Genomic DNA, 18,836 nt, shown 5'->3' with positions numbered 1-18,836 from the left:
TTGTAATGCAGCTCCGTAACACCCAGAATAGATGCACTGCAATGCATGACTAAAAATTATCAAATAGAAGATTTACAGGACATTATTAAAGTTTTAAGGATTTATATGGGAAAAAACAAAACAGATAATTTTACTGATTTTTTTTTTTTGAGTAATTGTATGAATTCAAGAAGCAGCATAAAAGCAAAGGTGTTATTCTATGTAGTAAGCAACTAGCATTATATGTCTGAGCTAGGTATGTAAGTGATAAGTTCTACTTTCCTAAGCAAAAACTGCATGGAGACCAAGAGAATTCTATGCTCCCTTCTTCCACTGCATTTGTTTACAGTAGTACCTGGGAGTTAGCCATGAAAGCAATCCTATAGATTAATAAGAAGGAAACAGACTTTTTCCCATTCTAAATGTGTTATCAAACAGATCTACACTGATTGGCTATACATGTACTTAGATTGTTTAATATATCAATTTTTGCAAATCTGTTAAGTAAAGCACCCTACCACTAAGGAAGTCAACATGCAACATAACTAGAAGAAATTATAGCTCTTTTACTGAAGTGCATAAAAACTGGAAGCATTATGTACGACTGATGCAGGCGTATATTCTAGGTTAGTTACTATGGGATACAGAGGAAGTTGTTTCAAATCCATACAAAAATTATGGGGCACAAGATTGTCAACTCAGTAACTTACTGGAATGAAGTGTGTAGAGTACCAATAAAGAGTTAGCTTTTACCAACAGATATATGGATCATTACTGAAGTTAAAATGGGCAGCAGTTTTGGTGTATGAGAGCTTAATTCAACTCACCACTAAAATTTTATCATTCACCTCAAAAACAGCTGTGGTAACTGTTGGTAAACAGGATAATCAGGCTTTTTTTTTTTTTTTTTTTTTATTTACTGCAGTTCCAGGTTTCCAATATCATCTTGGTATCTTTAGATAAGGAAGATGAAGTTGCTCCAACAAAATTAGAAAACATGTTTTAGATTAAAAACTGTTTGATAATTTGCACATTCAATTAAAAACTACTTACAGCAAATTTCATTTAGCAATTATGAATCTGGAAACTAGAGAACAGAGCATCGTGCTGGGCCAAAGATAGTAAATGCTGAATGCATGCACATTAAAGTCACCCCAGTAATTAATTAATTTGATAAAAGTCTAAAGCTGGCATTAGACAGTCTATTTATTAAAAAATTCTGAAGCATGTTCTTAACATCTTTGGAAAAAATTTAACATGTCACAGTGAGCTGTCCTGTGTTTTGTACATGTGAGACGGCTTTTACTACTAAAGAAATTAATGTTTATACTAAATTATTCACTATTCACATTCACAGTGCATGTTTTTGCATGATCTACCTAGTTCTTAGCTACTTTATTTATGGACTTTAACTGGTGAAAAAAAAATAAATGATTCAAAAAAAGTATCAGCTTAGAAAACTGACAAATATGCAGCAAAAGATTATGGAAACATGCAGTGGTCTTGCTAAAATTAACAACAGTAAATAGAAAAAATGTAACTGATGTATTACCAGTTTGTGCCATAAATTTAGCAGCATCAGCTTGTTCCTGAGGGACCCTTTTCTCATGAACAGATCGAGGTCGCTGACTTTTAATTGTATGATCTCCCATCATTCCAAATTCTAAAGACAGAATAAAGGTATATGAAAGCTTGTGTGTAGACATTTCTCAAAAGTCACATACTGTCTCATGCAATATGTTCCTAAACATACCTGGAAGTTGCTGGCAAGAGTCAGGCAAGTTATCATGGCAGTTAACATCAACTTAACTTTGCTACACTCAGCTTTCAATAATTACTTAAATTTATGTCTGCAGATTTTCCAATATGATTTTATTTTATTTTATGAACCAACCTTCAATGTAGTGACACATTCTGTAAATCAGCTATATGACACAGAACAAAAACAGTTATTCAAATGCAGACATTCTATTCCTTTATTTTAAATCCGTGCAAAACACACCAGAAAATGACTGTGACAGTGTTAGACATTGCTGTTCTGTGGCAGAGCCTGATGCTCCTCCAGAGGACTTCTACTTCTGCACTCATCTTTCAGGCTGATGAATCTTCAACAGAGATAAAAAGTCATCTTTGGGAATGGTGGCAATGGGAAATTATAATAATTTAGCCAATTAACTGTTTAATTTTTAGGCTGAATACAGCAGAACAAGTGCTTGTGATCTGCTTCCTTCCTGAAACCTCAGAGTTAAAAAGACTATAGATTGTATCTTATTCTCCACATCGGTTTTAATAGGGAAAACCTATGAAAAATCAGTGACATCAAGCCCCAAAGTCTGGCAGATGAGTGCTTTAGTTGTTTATCCTGGTATCACTGCCGTCATTTTCCCTCTCTTGTCCTGTGCAGACTTCCTAGACTGCTACTTTAGCTCTACTTTTCATTTTTGTAATGAAATGCAGAAAGTTTTTTGCACTTCGACGGGGACTGCTGTGTCTTCAGCACAGTTCCTATGATCCTCCCAGGCACACACAGCTGTCTGCAGCTCAGTGCTAAATATGCTGTTAAAAAAACCCAAAAACTGGGACTCTAATTCAGGAAGCGTCTGCTGGGAAATGTGGGTTAACATTGAAACTACTTCAGCTACAATCACATAAAGTTTCTGATGAGGCAGAAGGTGTCTGAAACACAAGGAACACAAACATTAAAAAATACCTTTCTGCTGGAAGGTTATCTAGCAAATGCAAAATTCAAAAATCTCCCCAAATTGTAAAGGCATGAAGATAATAAAACTTACCTTTCTGCCTCAACAACCACAAAACAATTTATGAGATGTAAATATCTCTAATAAATATTATTTTCAAACATATTGTCTTGATAAATCATTAAAAACATTAAAATTTCTATTAAAAAAAAAATAAAAGGTAAACTTATTTTTAACGGGTCAATCAGAAGAAGGAGATTTTTTCCTTTCTAGTAAACTATTCATGTATTTCTCCAAATTAGCGTTTCTTTTTGTAAGTATTCATTAGTGGCACCACTTAAAATATAAATTTAATTATTCATTTGAGAACAGCAATGCAGTTCACATTTTAAAGAGAATATTTGAAAATATAATTAATAAAATATATTTTGAGGATTAAACATTCACCATTTTAATACATCTCAGAAATAATATAAGATAATTATATATATATATACATGCAAATATATATAATAAATATATGTATGTGTATATATACATATGTGTTAAAAATTTATGAATAAATTTCTACAGCTCCTCTGATTTAAGATAGCTTTTTATTCTGTGGAAAATCTCCTATTACAATTAATATTCTAACACAAATTGTGATTAGAATATTTTTACAATTTTTACACAGTGCAGTACAGATGACACATTTAAACTGTAATTAATAGCATGGTCATGGCAGGAGACTTTACATAGTTCTTCCCCCAAGGAGGCTGTCACAGCAAGCCATGTTTACTCTGAGTTTGCTGCCTGCATGATCTCTGCTTGTCAGGCAATTTAGAAGGTATGGCACCATTCTTGCAGAACAATTAGTTTTACTTTTTAAGTTACAGAGTGCAATAATGGGAGACCTTTGCTAGAGGAAGGCTTTCCAGAGGCATACAGGGAGGTGGTGAATGTTCTGGTCCCAGCCCTGAAGCATCTTGTGCTGGGTGTGGGCACATGCAGTGTCCTGCAGGACAGAAACTGCTGGTGAAGAGGCAAAGGGATGTTTTGAATTCAGTTCTCTGCATTGTGGATAATGCCTGATGTAGCTCCAGTCATAACCATGGAGTTACAAATACCACTGAGCATGATTATAATGCCTCGTTTTTTTTCATTTTTCCACTTAAACAACACATTTTCGATTCACTTCAGCTATTGCTAATGGTTTTTAAGATACACTTTTTAGCTAATCTGCTTTTCATATACTAAGCATTTATATAGCAAGTATATATTAAAGATTTTTTTCCATTACCCAGATAAAAATATTTTTATAAATTTTGTCAAAAAAATGGAGTCAGACCTATGCAATGCTCTTATTTTCATATTCAGCTGAAGTATTTAACCAAATGCCACATGAGAACAAAAGCAATACCAGGAAATGCAATGTACTGGCATGGGTGACGCCTCACTAAAATTCAGGTCTCGTAAGAGAAGAAAAAAAAAGGGTCAAGTGTATTTTTGTAACAGGATCAGAAATGTCCACTTCCTGTGTATAAGTACAAACAATGGCTGCAAAATTGTTTAATCTAAGAAGCTTAAGAGTAATGCATTTTTATGAAGCATTTTTAATATAATATCTTGCTTAAGTTTACAATAAATACCAAATAGAATGAAACTCTTTCATTTTCAGATCCTAGGTAAATAAACACAGAAGGCAAACCCAGTATGCAGTTGGGTTTTTTTTCCCTCAGTAGTTCACAGAGAAGCAGTATCTAAATGCTTTCTGGGCTGGAAAAGCATTTTAACCCAAGTCAGCCTAGAGTATGACTAAATGGCACAGAAATTTCAATAATCTATTTCTGTGGAAAAGGTGGTAAGAGCCATCCTAATGTAGGCAGTATCTGGCACAGAGGCGTCCTGCAAGGTCAAGTCAGCATGATTCAAGACCTGATATCTGGATATAATATTGGCTATTTGAACTGATATTTTGAGTAAATTAATTTTTATCATTCTCACTCCTACCTAGTTCTTGCTGCTGAAAATAAGTTTTCTAACACAGAAGAAGGTATTTTTGTAGACATTAGTTTCTGAAGAGAATTTTTTTGGTGATGTGTGTCCTAAATTTTATACGGGTGAAACAGCACAGTTTTCTGCTTTCATCTCTAACATTGATATTAATCATATTGTTTCATTAAATACAGAGGGAAAGCAAATCCTTTCAGAAACAATTAGGTGCATGGTCTAATTCAGAAATTGACAGTGTGACTCTAAGTTAGGCCTGGAAACTTGCAAGGGTTTTAAGCCTTTTTATTACATTGTTAATGCTATAAACTACACAGCATGAAGATAAAACCCATAAATATCTCGAAATGTAAATAAAAATAGCATTATGGGGAACCTTGAATCATTTTAACCACACCAAGACTTAAATCATAACACATTCCGAACACTTGTTGTAGAAAACCTGAGGTTTAGTTATCTGATAAAAGAATTTATTCTGCTGTCAGTGGTCCTTCGGTGGCTATGGAAGTACAAGGGATCAATGCAATAGGATGCCTATTCCTTTGCTCCTCAGCTGCTCATAATGGTTAAATACTTCAAAGTATTTTAGTGATGCATACATTTTAATAAGGATGTGACATATCATTTGTCTAAGCATTGGAACAGACTGCCCAAGGAGGTGGTGGAGTCACCATCTCTGGAAGTGGTCAAAAATGGTTGGACATGGCACTTAGTGCTAAGGTTTAGTTGGTGGGGTGGAGTTTAGTCAAAGGTTGATGATCTTGGAAGGCTTTTTTAACCTAAATGATTATCTGATTCCATGATTTCATTTTACATATAAGCCGAGGCATGTAATATAGTTCTGTGCCTTCTTGGACAGAATAAAAATTGCAATTCTAAAGTTTACAGTTTGGTATTATTTACAGCTCCTATCACTAGTCCCATTGTCTTTACCTTTATTGTTATGCTATATTATGTTATGTTATGTTATGTGAATATTTATTACTATTGAGTAACCTTTTTAGTTTTTAAAGGAGAAGCTAAAATCTTGCGGCCAGTGTAGGTATGCATTTTTAGAAGAGGAGAGAGGTGCCGTGTGCTCTCTGTAGGAATAAAGAAGAAAAAAATCTGTTAACAGTATACAAATGCAAACTAGGACAACTGAGAAATACAAAAGAAAACTACCAGCTTTGCAAGGTTCTACTTACCAAGAGTAGTCTTTGCTTTTTGACAAGTGGATATTCTTTAACATTAAGGTAAATATCAAACAGATTTTATGCCTAGGCTGTTTTATGATATTTGTAATATATATTTGTTATATATATCCTAGTCATTAGATGGCATTATAAACCATGTTGGTCTGGCTTTTATGGCTATTTTTTATCACATTTCATGGGAACTTCATAGGACAAATGTATTATGGTGTACCATCTACTATGAATTGTGCTATTTATGGTACAGGACAGACTGGCATTAATATAAAAAGCCTTTTTCATCATAGAAGTTGGGGATGACATCATAAATGAACTAAAAACAAAAGTGGGTCTGAGACCTCTAGGGTTACCCCCTTAGGACATGTACAATGTCAAGGAACTTCTGAGAGTTGCTGAGTGTCATCACCTTGTACAGAACCGCCTGGAAAGTAAGAGCAGCATCCTGAAAGCTTTTCAGAACCTTAAAAGCGAAAAGAGGCAGTCGACTCCCCAAAGTGACTGTCATTTTCTTTCACCCACAACACTCCAGCAGTGTGATTCATACTACCCTACCCACTCCTGAACTGCAACTAGCCAAACAAGTGTTTTCTTTTACTCTTGACTACTGAATGAACTGAATAGGTCTTGCAGCCAGAATATGCAATAATGCAAACCGTCTCATATGCAGTAGCATGGCATCCTCTCTGTGCTAACACAAAAATGTTTTTCCCAGAAATTATGTAAAATTCTGATGTAAGTCCCAGGGGAAGGGGGAAGAGGAGAGGGGGAAAGGAAGACTACAGAAATATATAAAGAATCAGCTTGTTTAAATCAAATTATGGTCTGCAATATTAACTAATTTCAGTAAATCTGATCTATTTCTGACTTCCAGGAGCTTGAAAAAAAGTTTTATGGATATTTTTTAAGCTCATTTTAGAGGTTCTCCCACAAAGATACACAGCAGTAGCAGTACTTGGGGTTTCTCATCACATTGGCAACTGGTCAGTACAATTTCTTCTGGTCACTAGATGGCAGAATATGTGTTGACTTAGAAGCACAATTTTCCATTGATTTAAGCTGTGACTTTCTGTTTCATTTTCACTATAAAATTATCTCTCATATATATACATAATAAATATCACTACATTCAAAGGACTGAGGGGTTTTTGTTTTCTTCTTTATTTTTAGTTATTCTTTTGTAGGTATGAAGATTACTAAAACCCCAACAAAAAGCCCAAACCGAATAAAATACGAGTTGCAGGGCTTTTTTTTTCCCTCTTGATTTTTTTTTTGTCTGTTTGCTGTTTTTTTTTTTTCCCTTACAGTAAGCCCTATGACAGAAGAAAATCTGAGGAGCATTCTCACTGTAGCAGGGTAGCCAGGCCCCACAAGGAAGTGTTTGTTCTCTAACGCTGCATTGGCAGGACACAGCTTCAGGGCATTAGTGAATACCGTCACTCTGCAGTACAGATTTAAGCTATAGCTTTCTATGGGAACCCCTGAAAATGATATTTCCTCATGAGGCAGGCAAGTTGCCAAAAGGGTAACGTAACTATCAGCTGAATTAGATTTCCATGGGAACCTCTTCTTAGTGAATGTGGAAAACGTTCTTAAAACAGACTTTGCTTATTCCTACATAGATCCTGGTCCCATAAAAAGTCCCCTTTTGGCTCTCCAAAACAGATCAGTTGATCAAACTGAATGGAATAATTTCTTTCACTAGAGTGAATTAAGATCTGAACTGAGCTGTATTCATGAAAACAGTGAGAAAAATATGCTAGTACTCATGAAAACATGGAAAGGATTTTATGATAATGGAAATATGAAAGGCAAAAGCATTTGTACTAACACAAATAGATATTTGTATATTTTTAAAATTGTACTAAATTATTGTATTTTATCAAGTAAAAGGTAAACATTTGTAAGAAATTAGATACAAGATTTCTTTTCTCTCATAGACAGAGCTATCCTAATACATATACGTGTGCATTCTTTCATCTCTCAAAAAATTAGGGAAAATAATTATGCATTCTAAACAGTCAACATATTCTACAAAGGTAATTAGTTTATATTCATCTCTAGGGAGACCCATTTACTCCTAGGACATAACTTTGGATTAATACCACTGCAGGTATTTTTAATGACATAAGAAATGAAATATTACTGAATTAAAATATAAATTAAAGCACAAATCTCAAGGAGCTAGACTTTCTCATGGCAATGCAATCTGATGTCTCTCTGTGCATCTCTGCGGTGACTCTCTTTGCCAGCCATTATCTGTAGTGGGATCTGAACCTGTTTATTTATGGTTACAGATTTGATTAGTGAAGAAAATCATAAAGATGTAATATTTCTCCTTTTTCAGTTTGCAGAGAATGTTGAAACCATGAAAACTCTATTACTTGCCTTCCTGGCCCCAACTGCTCATCACCATACACCTAGGCAGGAGAAACTAAGCATAAAAATCTAGTGAAGTGACTCATACCTGTTCAAAATTAATGTAAAATGTCACCATAGGAGGTAATGTGTTTTCACAGAATTTTGCAGAATTATAACTAAGTGAAGAGGAAAAGGAGGAGTGGATGGAAGCCTAAACTGCAGCTTCATCCCTTTTTATATCTACCAAATCTGATATTTGTAATTATCATGACCAGGTAGGTAGTAGTAGTGTTACAGTGCTCTGTAGTTCACATTTTTCCCATTCAAATATTTCCCTAGTAATCCATCCCAAAATGGTTGTGTTCAAATAAAATTACCAATACTGATAAAAAGCACTTTACATTTTCAAGTTTAAAATTTAAATCATGTAAATTCAGCAGTGTGTTATTTTCTCATATTCCATATTATTCTCTCAAAAGATTCATAGATGTAATAAGATATTAAAGAATGAAAGCACAGGGGTTTGCCTTTATAAATTTTTACTTTTTAAAATTAAACACTTTTAATGCATTCTCTTGTAGCATTTCCATCATTTGAATTTTTCTACTACAATAACTTATTCATGTGTAGCCTTTAAAAATTTAAATCATGATATAATAATAATTCTTCAGTGACTTCATTTTTTCTTTATGTTTCATAGTATTTTACTTCTGCATTAAGTATTTTGCTTTTGCCATATATTTAATTAATTGAATTACTGATATAGTTAGCTAGTGGAGGAGTTATTTCAGAATGGCATCATTTTTATAGAAACACTCTTTTTTCTGCAGCAAGCCATGTGGTTATTACACACAGGCTAGTATGTGTCTCTTTATTGTTCTGTACAATTAAAAGTCAAGAGATGATGACTGAGAATAAACTGTAATTTCCTAAGCTATTCTTTAATTCAATAATTCTTATTTTCTGTTCTAGAAAATAAGTAAACTGTAGAGCGCAGGACTCACAAGGACATCTAGACTGTTGCCTTGCTCTGCAACTATTTAGCACAGCCATTTCTGCAGATGGCTGCCTAATCTTTTCTAAATGATAGAAACACCATTAAAATATGAGATGAATTATCTATGAATTTTTGACAGGGAAGTTTACACTCTGTGAAAGGTTCTAAAAGTGCATGAAGAGAAGAAACAAGTATCAATATCTTAAAAAACAGGTACTGCAAACTGTGATCACTAAGAAGAGTTAAACTGAGTGTAGATTTTTTTTTCAGAATGGCAAAGCTTCTAAGTGAAGCTAAATGATATTGCATGCCTTTTTAAGAGCATTTTCTTGTCCTTGTTTGAGTCTCCTAAATTGTTTTTATGAGAAAATAATAAAAAATGAAAGAAGTGTTGCTGGATGTGAATTTTGCAAATTACATTTTTATCACTTGTGATACCACAAACTGGCTGTTTTGTATACTGACATCATGGATGGCTGCTAAATTTTATGCAGAGAAGAGAAAAATAAAAGTAAATGACAAGAGCCTTGGCTGTTGCAAAATGACCTCATTCCACCGAGGCAGACTAAAGTTTGTAAGCTGAGAAGGTGTACTAGAAGGTGTTTACCAAAACCAGAGACCTACTACTCTGAGCTAAAAGGTTTACATAACCAGTTCACAAGGGTACATGCACTTGCTGACTGTCACTTGCAGGTTAATTAGCACTCACGTGCAGTTTCAAATATATTATTCCATGCAGCTCATCATAGAAGATCTGTGTATGGCACACTGCCCTGTTGTTGCAGTACTTTCCAAAACAGACCTGGAACCTCTTAAAAGGTATTTTATGGTGTCATAAGTCCTCTCTGAACTCCTGTGGGACACCTGTGGTCTTAAATATGAGTCATAAATAACTCTTCTCTAGTCAACAGAATAATATTAGTGGGAAAAGACAACAAATGAGAGGAAACCCAGTGATTCAACTTCAAACCTCAGATAAAATTTTCACAATCATAGAATTGTTAAGATCAGAAAAGACCTCTAAGATCACCTAATCCAACCATCACCCCAGCACCACTATGATGTTCACCTCTAAACCATGTCCTCAAGTGCTCATATCCACACATTTTTTGAACACTTCCAGAGATGGTGACTCTATCACTTCCCTAGAGAGTCTGTTTCAATGCTAAATAACTAAAACTGAATGTTGAAATAAATCTAAATCCTTCCTTCAGAAACACATGCACAAGATTTTAAGTAGGAAAGCACACAAGAGATCTAACCAAAAACTATAAATGAAAATCTCTTGGACCTAGGTATTTTGGGATTTTTTGGAAATATATTAGATGTTTGCACTGGCTTTAGTAAAAGCACTTTTTTATGTCTCTGAGATTCTGATTTTAGAGTCAGACCCAGCAATTCATTTAATGTTTTTAAGGAGTCAAATATCTCACTGAGGCTAAAACCCAATGTTCTCCTTCACTCTTACTGCATAATCCACACTTGAAAAAGGTATCTCAGTGCATCTGCTAACATGTCCTTCCTAGGTCTATGGGCCAGTGTCAGAGAATACCATGGCTTATTTTACAGGTATTGCCCACGTAATGTTTCTATAAAAGCAAACTAACTGTTCAGTTTCAGATCTGAGCTAAACAAAGCACAGTTTCTCAAACACTTCTCACAGAAGTTCATCATGAAGCCTGCATTAAAGAACAACGGAGGTGCAGGATTTCTCACCTACTTAACACCAGAATAAATACCCTATGTCATAATATAAAATTATAAAAAAAAAAGAGCAGAAGATTTTACCTAGGAGCAGATGTCTTCCATAAGCATAATCCATCTGATCACAGTGTACTACTCTTAACACAGGAATAGCACTTTACTGGATTGAGCAGATGAATACATTAGAATTAGTGAGACTATAATAATGATGCCCTACTGGTCTACCAATTACACAGATTACTCTGAGATCCATCAATATAATGCTGGCTTTTACAACATACATATTTTTAAATAAACTTTTTAAAATGTTGTTTTTCAGCCATGTCAGAGATTTCTACTCTGTCATAGCAAAGTGCCTTCTGGGCCACTTCACTGATTAAATTAGAGAGCAATAGAAAACACTATCTAGTTGACACAACATTGATACTCACAGGGAAAATCATGGGGATGACACTACTGAAGTGGTACATCTTCAGAGATGGAAGAGCATGCTTGTCTTTCATCAATGAGCATCAAACTAACTGATTCTTATTATTCCTACATTCTGGTGTGATGTTACACACTTGAATCACTTAAAATTCTCATGCATGTCCTACAAATATTACTGTAGCAATCTATACCTTTTGACCTCCACAATGGTTAACTGAAGTGTACTCTATACTGTTTCTCTTACACATGTCAACAATAAGGATCTTTTAGAAGTGTCTATTTCATGATGGCTACACAGGATACATCTTACATAATTCATTTCAGCTTGTCAGCATAACATGCAATGTGGCTACCTCAAAGCTTTCTTAGCTCACCATGGACCATCATTTTCAGAAATTATGCCAACAGTCAAGATATATGAATACCTGGAGATTTCAAGCAGGTATTTTTTCAGCGAAGGTGTTTAGTTCTGGACTTAGAACTATAGAGTTTGCAATACTCATTACTCTGGAATCTCTGACTGTAACTTAAATAAATGCATTCTGAGAATGACCTGTTGCTTATGGACATAAAAAAACCTAATATATTTTGGAGAAGTCTGCAGCTCATTATGTTTTACTTAGAGCACACAGACTTTCCCTTAACAGCTAGAGACCTGTAACTGGGATGTGTATCAAGGCTCTCTAAGAGAGGCTTATGACTTGAATCTCATCCTACTGCTCCTAACTAGAAACCTCTTTTTGAATAATCCACAGTGCTGCTTACACATCAGCCCACAGATAGCCTATAAATCTCTCAAAATACCTCTAGTCTACTGCCTAGAAAGGACTGGAAAAGAATGGGTTCACTTCAAAGCTCAATAAAACAGCTTTTATACAAAGCTAATTTCAAATAAGAAAAATCAAATTTGTCTAAAATTAGGCCTCTGTCTCTTTTGTGTTTGGTCTCTGAAAATCTAATTGTTTCATTACCTGAAAGAAGTCTACTGTAGGCATGTAGAGTGGAATATTTACATTAAAAAATTCTGAATCAATATATTAAATTATGCTCACTAGAGACTTTTTTGACTTTCCTACCAACAGCAGAATTATATGTATGTACAATGGCTCCAATACTACTACCATAATCAAGAGATTAGATATATTTTGTATTCAATTAAGTGATTAACAGGTAACTTCAATAACATAATAAGGCAGAGGAGATCGTAAGTTCAGAAAAATCAGACAAAACCCCACTATCTTGACCACAAAAATTATACAACATTCAGTCAAGAGCATGAGCATGTTAAGTAGGCTGAAAAGTTTATGTTGAAGCTCATAAGGTAGCAGTTCTCAAAAGACCAGGAAAAAAATCCCAGCTTTAGACCTAATACAGGTTTCTCATTTTGTGTTGATCTGGTGGAATATTTTTTTTATATTTTCCCAGATATATTTAAGTTTGATCTGTTTTTCTTTAAAATGTTACTTCAACTTGACATTAATTCACATCTCAAAGTAAATAAAGTAGTTCTAAAGACTAAAGTATTATGACTTTAGCAACAACTTCCAGCGAATAAAAATACATTTTTGGTTTTTAAAAATCATTATTTGTTTGATATGTAAGTAACAAACTCAACTAAAATCTGTTTAAGGAATCCTAGGTTATAAAAGTAACGTGCCATTAGTTTTAATGAAGGTTTTGAAAGTAATGCAGCAATAGGTCTGCAAAGCCTGACTGAACTGCAGTGCTCTGTGCCAGAACTGACTCTGGACTCAAGGTACTTACATTGGCAGTCAGAGAAGTTTATTTCCCAGGATGACAGCAGAACCCATTGATGCAAGATATGGTTATACCAATGCCCACATGCTAACATATGTAAAACATCTCCAAAGGATAGCCTGGGTGCACAATGTCTACCTCTGGGAAAAGGGCTTAATACCATATAACTGCATATGTATAGAATTTGGACCATAGAACAGATGTTTCCATTTTGTCCTTTCATGCAATTTATGCTTTTCAAAAATCATTACAGGTTCCCAAAAGACATGACAAAGCAATTTTTTATGTAACAGATTTTGTCCAAAAATAAGTCGTTACTGTTACCCTATACTGGTAATCCGAGTTAGCACAAATATAATTTTGATCACTTTATGGTGCATTTCAATGATTTCTTACTATCAAAATAATAGACTTGTCTATTTTATTCTACTTCATGTTGTGGTTTTAATACATTAGAGTAACATTACCTAAAAATTACAATACTTTGACCTCCACCAGTGTAAATCAAAAGTAATGAAATAAGAGAATTAAATGTGCATATAACCGCTGTGTGAGCAGAACTGGCTCCAGACAGATTAATTTATCTGGTTTTGAGCAGAACACAGGACTGCCATACCCATAATAATGATTTTCTAGCTTCTAACTCTATGTTCTGCTAGATCATGAGGATTCTTCTTCATATCCATACTATTTAATGCTTTAGATTACAGGAACAATTGCAGCTAGTTAGAGAGTGATTTCACTAAATCCTTATTCATGATGAGGTCAGCTTGGATTTTCCTCTAAGTAGCAGTTTTTAAAAATGTAATCACAATAAATAATTCACGGTATTAAAAATGAGACAATGCAATAATCCAGGAGAAAAAGTGCCAGTAGGGGCAATGTTTTTCTTTTTGCTGTTCTCTTACTATTCCAAGACCCATCACTGTTACTGACTTGAAATGTTACGATTGTATTCACTGGGCATGTACTAAACTCCAGTTAGGAATATCAGCCACTACATCTTTTAAACATTTCCATGGCACAGCCTGGGCAGCTTGCTAAAAGAGCAAGAATTTATTAAAAATAGTGAAACATTTGTGCAGAGTAAAGTTATTATACAGAACCACTGGATAATTGGTGCTCTTCTGAACAAATGCCTGTAGCAATAGAGAAACACACAAATTTTAATCTGAAAAGAAGATGCTATTCAAAGTACATCAATAAAACTTAAAAAAACCACCCAATCCTAGAGTCAACTCCTTTTTTTTTTTTTTTTTTTTAATTTTTGTGTAAGGAAGGATAAATGCCTTAGCTTGTATTTATAGTTAAAGCAAATTTTAAATCACACACCAGTTTCAAAAACTAGCTGTAGATCCAGACCTGAGACTAACAGTTGGAGAGATGCATTATTTCCATGGTTATTTAATTACCTAACCCTGGTAGTCAAAACATATCTTAGGAATTCTGAGTTGAAAGACTTATAAATTGAGGATCCAGGGAATGTTTATGACAAATTTGCAAGGAGTCTGCATAAATATCACTCTTTTAAGACAGAAATTGTTGGCATAGAGTTCCTTCAGGTTTCTCTCCTTACCTCTAGAAGGAGTAGACCCTCTTACAGATCTTGGAAATTTTGAAAAAAGAAATTTACTTGTTGGATACAGAATTTGGTATAGGAGAAAGGAGACTTCTGCAGGCTTCAGAACATCAGGAAAAAGTAGCAGTCCTATGATTAACTAAGCCACATCTAAAGAAGAAAATCAGCCAAGCAGAAAAATGGATGAAGAAAAAAAAAAAGAGGAAAGGAAAAAAAGAGGAGAAAATAAAAACTCAAGCCAAAAAACCAAAAAAACCAACCTATCAACTAACTAACAACAACAAAAAAAAAAAAAACCCTAAAGACACGTCTCTCCAGAAGCAAAGAAATCACATATGCTTACATGTCTGATCAGGGCCAGTCTGGCTCTGCTCAACCCAGGAAGATTATAAGGTTGAGGAAGGCAATAACTTAATCATCAGGACTTCTGTTTTCATTGGCTGTTCATGAACTTCATTCAGAGCATCCTCAAGGTATATAAGATGAATGGTACTGTTTTTTAACTGCTCTTGTTTTAACTAAAACTTTAGTATGTTATATATATACACACTCATTAAATCATTGTTTACTATTGTCTCTAAGCTAAATAAGCTCTCTTAAAAATGTCACAAGAAAATTGCATGTGATTATATTGATTCATTTTAACACGATACAGTAAAGGAACAGGTAAACATTAAATCTAATTCTGGAGAGACTGTATCAATAGCAAATTCCACTGGGCAGTAAGTGATATTTTTCATATAAATAACTTATTTCATAAGAAAAAGCTGTTTCATGGCCAGAATTACTGGTTAATCTAAACTAAGCTGAGTTTCAGACAAAAGGGAAGAAAGGAGAAAGCAAGAAGAAGAGCATTTTGAAAAAGTTGAAATAGCTTTATTTGTGTTATTTGTATTATAGCTACAATTTGAATTTTAATTCGAACTAAAAGAAAAGCCCCTTCTCAGCTATACATTTAAGTCAGCCCCAAATATATTTGTGTCATGAAGCAAAAACTCAGTTATTCCAGAAATTATTTCAGTGAGTAAATTTGAAAAAATACAAATTAGAAAAATTTATTGCATCTACTCAAACACACTAGGATTTACAGTAAAAGTAAAATATTACTTCCTACATTATGGTTCTTCATAATAAAAAATAATATCAACTTTACTTAGTGAAAAAAGAAATAAAATAATTATAACTATGTGGGATGCGATTCAAGAATCATAACTACATTGAACAGGTAGAGGGATAAAATGTTAAAGAAAATAACCTAATGATAAACAGCTTCCAACCTGTTCATCCCACCCCATAATGTTGTTAAGAAACTAACAATTCTTAATTTATAACAAGTAGGAAATAGCAGCTAAGAATCTTTGAAACCTATGTATCTATTCACAGTTCCTATTCTATATAATCATGTACTGATGGAGAAGTTGCTGGTAATTTCTGCATGTGCTAAGGATGAATAAACGGAGCCACCAGGAAAGTGAGTACATAAAACCAGTCATCTTATTCACCTTCAGACCTGGCATTCTGTTTCATGGCTGTGAATTCTTATCATATTCAAGCTATTGAGGCTGCTGCTTTTCAGCTGCAGTTCTCATTAGGGAAAAGGAGCTTCAGCTGACTGTAAAGTTTGTAGGAGTTCATAAATATTCTGCTACTGTTCAGAACTGATGCAAATAACTGAAAGCAGACATATAGACACATATTTTAATCCTTCAGGAAACCTAAGCTATTAGGGTATAAAGCATGATCATTCAACATGTTAATTAAAAAAATAAAGCCCATCAAATTAAATATAGCATATTTGTTCTGACCTGGTTGACGGAAAAATAGCAATTCAGCTTTTCAAGTTTTTGCTTCTAATCAGGTGCTCTGCATCTTCATAACCCTTTCAGTGGGATCTCTCTGCATACTGTTTTTGGAATGGCTTTTTAACAGAATGTGTGAATAGTGCAGGTTTGTCTCCACAGCTCCTGCTTCCTTTGGTGACTTCAGTGCAGAGCTGACCTGTGATCCTGCGGAGCCACGGGACTTAGTGCAGTGCACTGCATGCTGAGACTGAAGGCTGAGTGCCAGGCTACCCTCAAGAAGCTTGTTCCAAGGCCACTGACAGCCTGGTAGGACATTTTCCTTGATCATCAATATCATGTTCCCTAAGCATCTTCTGCTTGTACATCATTCTAAGGTCACTTTGATATAAATAACAAGTGACAGATGAGGCCTGTGGGGTGCTTGTTAGAGAGCCAGTGGTAGATATCTTATTCTAAGTCTGATCAATTGTGGCACAGCAAGGTTCTGGAGATCTGTGCATGCCACTGTAGAACCATAATAAGATCTTTTCATCTTCAATCATTGAGTCCACAGACTGTGAATATGAACTTGTACTCCTACTTACAGAGAGTTTGGTGAACCCAGTTGTCTTCACCCAGAGACAGCAAGATTACCCAAGCTTGGCAGGAGAGAACTGTCACCCTTGTGAATAAGAGCAATCTCACTTGGACCAAGATGACCAAAGTTAGGGAGACAGATCTGATCTGATGTGAAAATGGGATCAGTGTCCTCTCTTCTCTTAAGGCAGTCAGTGTGGCTGTCAAAGCAGCCTGGATAGCTCCTGCACCAGGACAACAGAGAAGCCCTGCTCCAGTAATGCTCACATCTGCAGAAAGCTGCCACTGCAGTGGCCCTTGGGTATTAGGAAGGACAAAACATAAAGCTGTTCAGTGCTGTTTGCTATAAGTCAACAAACACAGGGGAATATTAATTTAGAAATATAGCTCACAGCAGAGAAGCTGGACCTCAGAAAAAGAAAGACAAATAAAGACTTTTTTAAAATATAGAGTTTTGTTTGGGCTTTTTCTTAAAAACAAGAGGTGGCCTGTTTTCTTCTACTTATGTCTTTATTAGTCAATCTTTTAGAAGACAATCATCTCAGCAGTAGTGTTCGTGATTTGTCTGTGTCATTTAGAAATCTTTCCTTTAATAAATTTAAGACATGTACTCATGTGATTGTTTCATCGGAAAATTGTTGCCCAGCCAACTTAGGCAGTGTAGACTAAATTTTGTAAAATGGAAAACCCTATTTTAAAATTTGAATTCCTCAGTTTTACTTTCACTCCCATTGATATTTGTTTCCTTCTTTACTGATACAGTTTTCTGTAATCACTTAATTTCAGAGACTTTTCTCTGCATCCACTCCAGTTGTCAGTTTTCTATTATAAGTAAGAGACTCTGAGCCATACACAGTTTTACTTGTTACCAGTTATGGCCATGAAAATACTTCACTTCCTCCAGCTCAGACTCTATCAGCCCCCTAACTTGCTGTTTGCACACCTAAAATCTCTTCCTGCCACTTCATGTACCAGCATCACACTGTGTTCATATTAATTAACCTAAATTGCTCTATTAATCTATTAATTTCTCAGAATTCTCAGGCACATTTACAAGCAAGGGGCTAGATTAGATTAGTAAAGCAAAGTACACCAAGATACACAAGTAATCCAAAAAGACTGCTCCATTTTTAGAATTACTTGTTTTGTTCAGCTGTTGCTGTATATTTACTCCTTCTAAAATACTGAAAAGACTCAGATGTGTTACTGAGCATTGTGGAAAGGTTAATCATGCTGCTTTAAGACCTGCTGGTGGCTAAAGTTGTGTTTCATTTAATTTTAATGCATCTATTTATCAAAACCATGTAAAATAACTGAAGGTCTGTAACTACAAAAGTAAAATATTAAAAACTCCACAATAAAACAGTTATTTCTACCATTTTTCTTGCAAAATATGTATTGTGTTTCAGAAACATGTCCAGATAGACACTTTGGGTTATTGAAACTTGGTTGGCAAACTATAGAAAGTTTGAAGAAAAAAGGAGCCACATAAAACTCCTTTTTTTCAGATTTTTTAGACATTTTCTCTAATATCCATGCCAATATTGTAATATTTCTTTGTTTACATATTCTCTATTCTGCTTTGAAACATTTTTTTTTAAGTGAAGGTCTTTTAAACAAATGCACTTGCTAAGATAAAAGTCAGGATTAGGATAAAGTATTATTGAAATTATGCATTATACTGTAATTAAAAACTCAAATAAAAAATACCAAAATTTTTTTTTGTAGGAGTGGTTATGCAAACATTAAGTTATCACAGTGTGTTAAACA

The 18,836-nt window shown here is 34.5% G+C and overlaps 1 protein-coding gene across 25 annotated transcripts in view; it reads right to left on the bottom strand.

Annotated features, from left to right (window-relative positions):
• Nucleotides 1-18,836, bottom strand: part of ADGRB3 (adhesion G protein-coupled receptor B3) — a 442,973-nt gene that overhangs the window by 261,191 nt on the left and 162,946 nt on the right. For 23 of the 25 annotated variants that reach the window (XM_041714791.2, XM_030269508.4, XM_030269522.4 and 20 more), the window contains exon 3: nt 1,532-1,642. The exons of the other annotated variants lie outside the window; for them this stretch is intronic. In XM_041714791.2, coding sequence (XP_041570725.1) covers nt 1,532-1,642 — 111 coding nt within the window. The remainder of the gene's footprint in view (nt 1-1,531; nt 1,643-18,836) is intronic. 25 annotated transcript variants of the gene reach the window in all.

Source organism: Taeniopygia guttata, chromosome 3 (genome assembly GCF_048771995.1).
Source record: "Taeniopygia guttata chromosome 3, bTaeGut7.mat, whole genome shotgun sequence".
In the NCBI taxonomy this organism is placed as follows: Eukaryota; Metazoa; Chordata; class Aves; order Passeriformes; family Estrildidae; genus Taeniopygia; species Taeniopygia guttata.
This window is presented reverse-complemented; position numbering and strand designations above follow the sequence as displayed.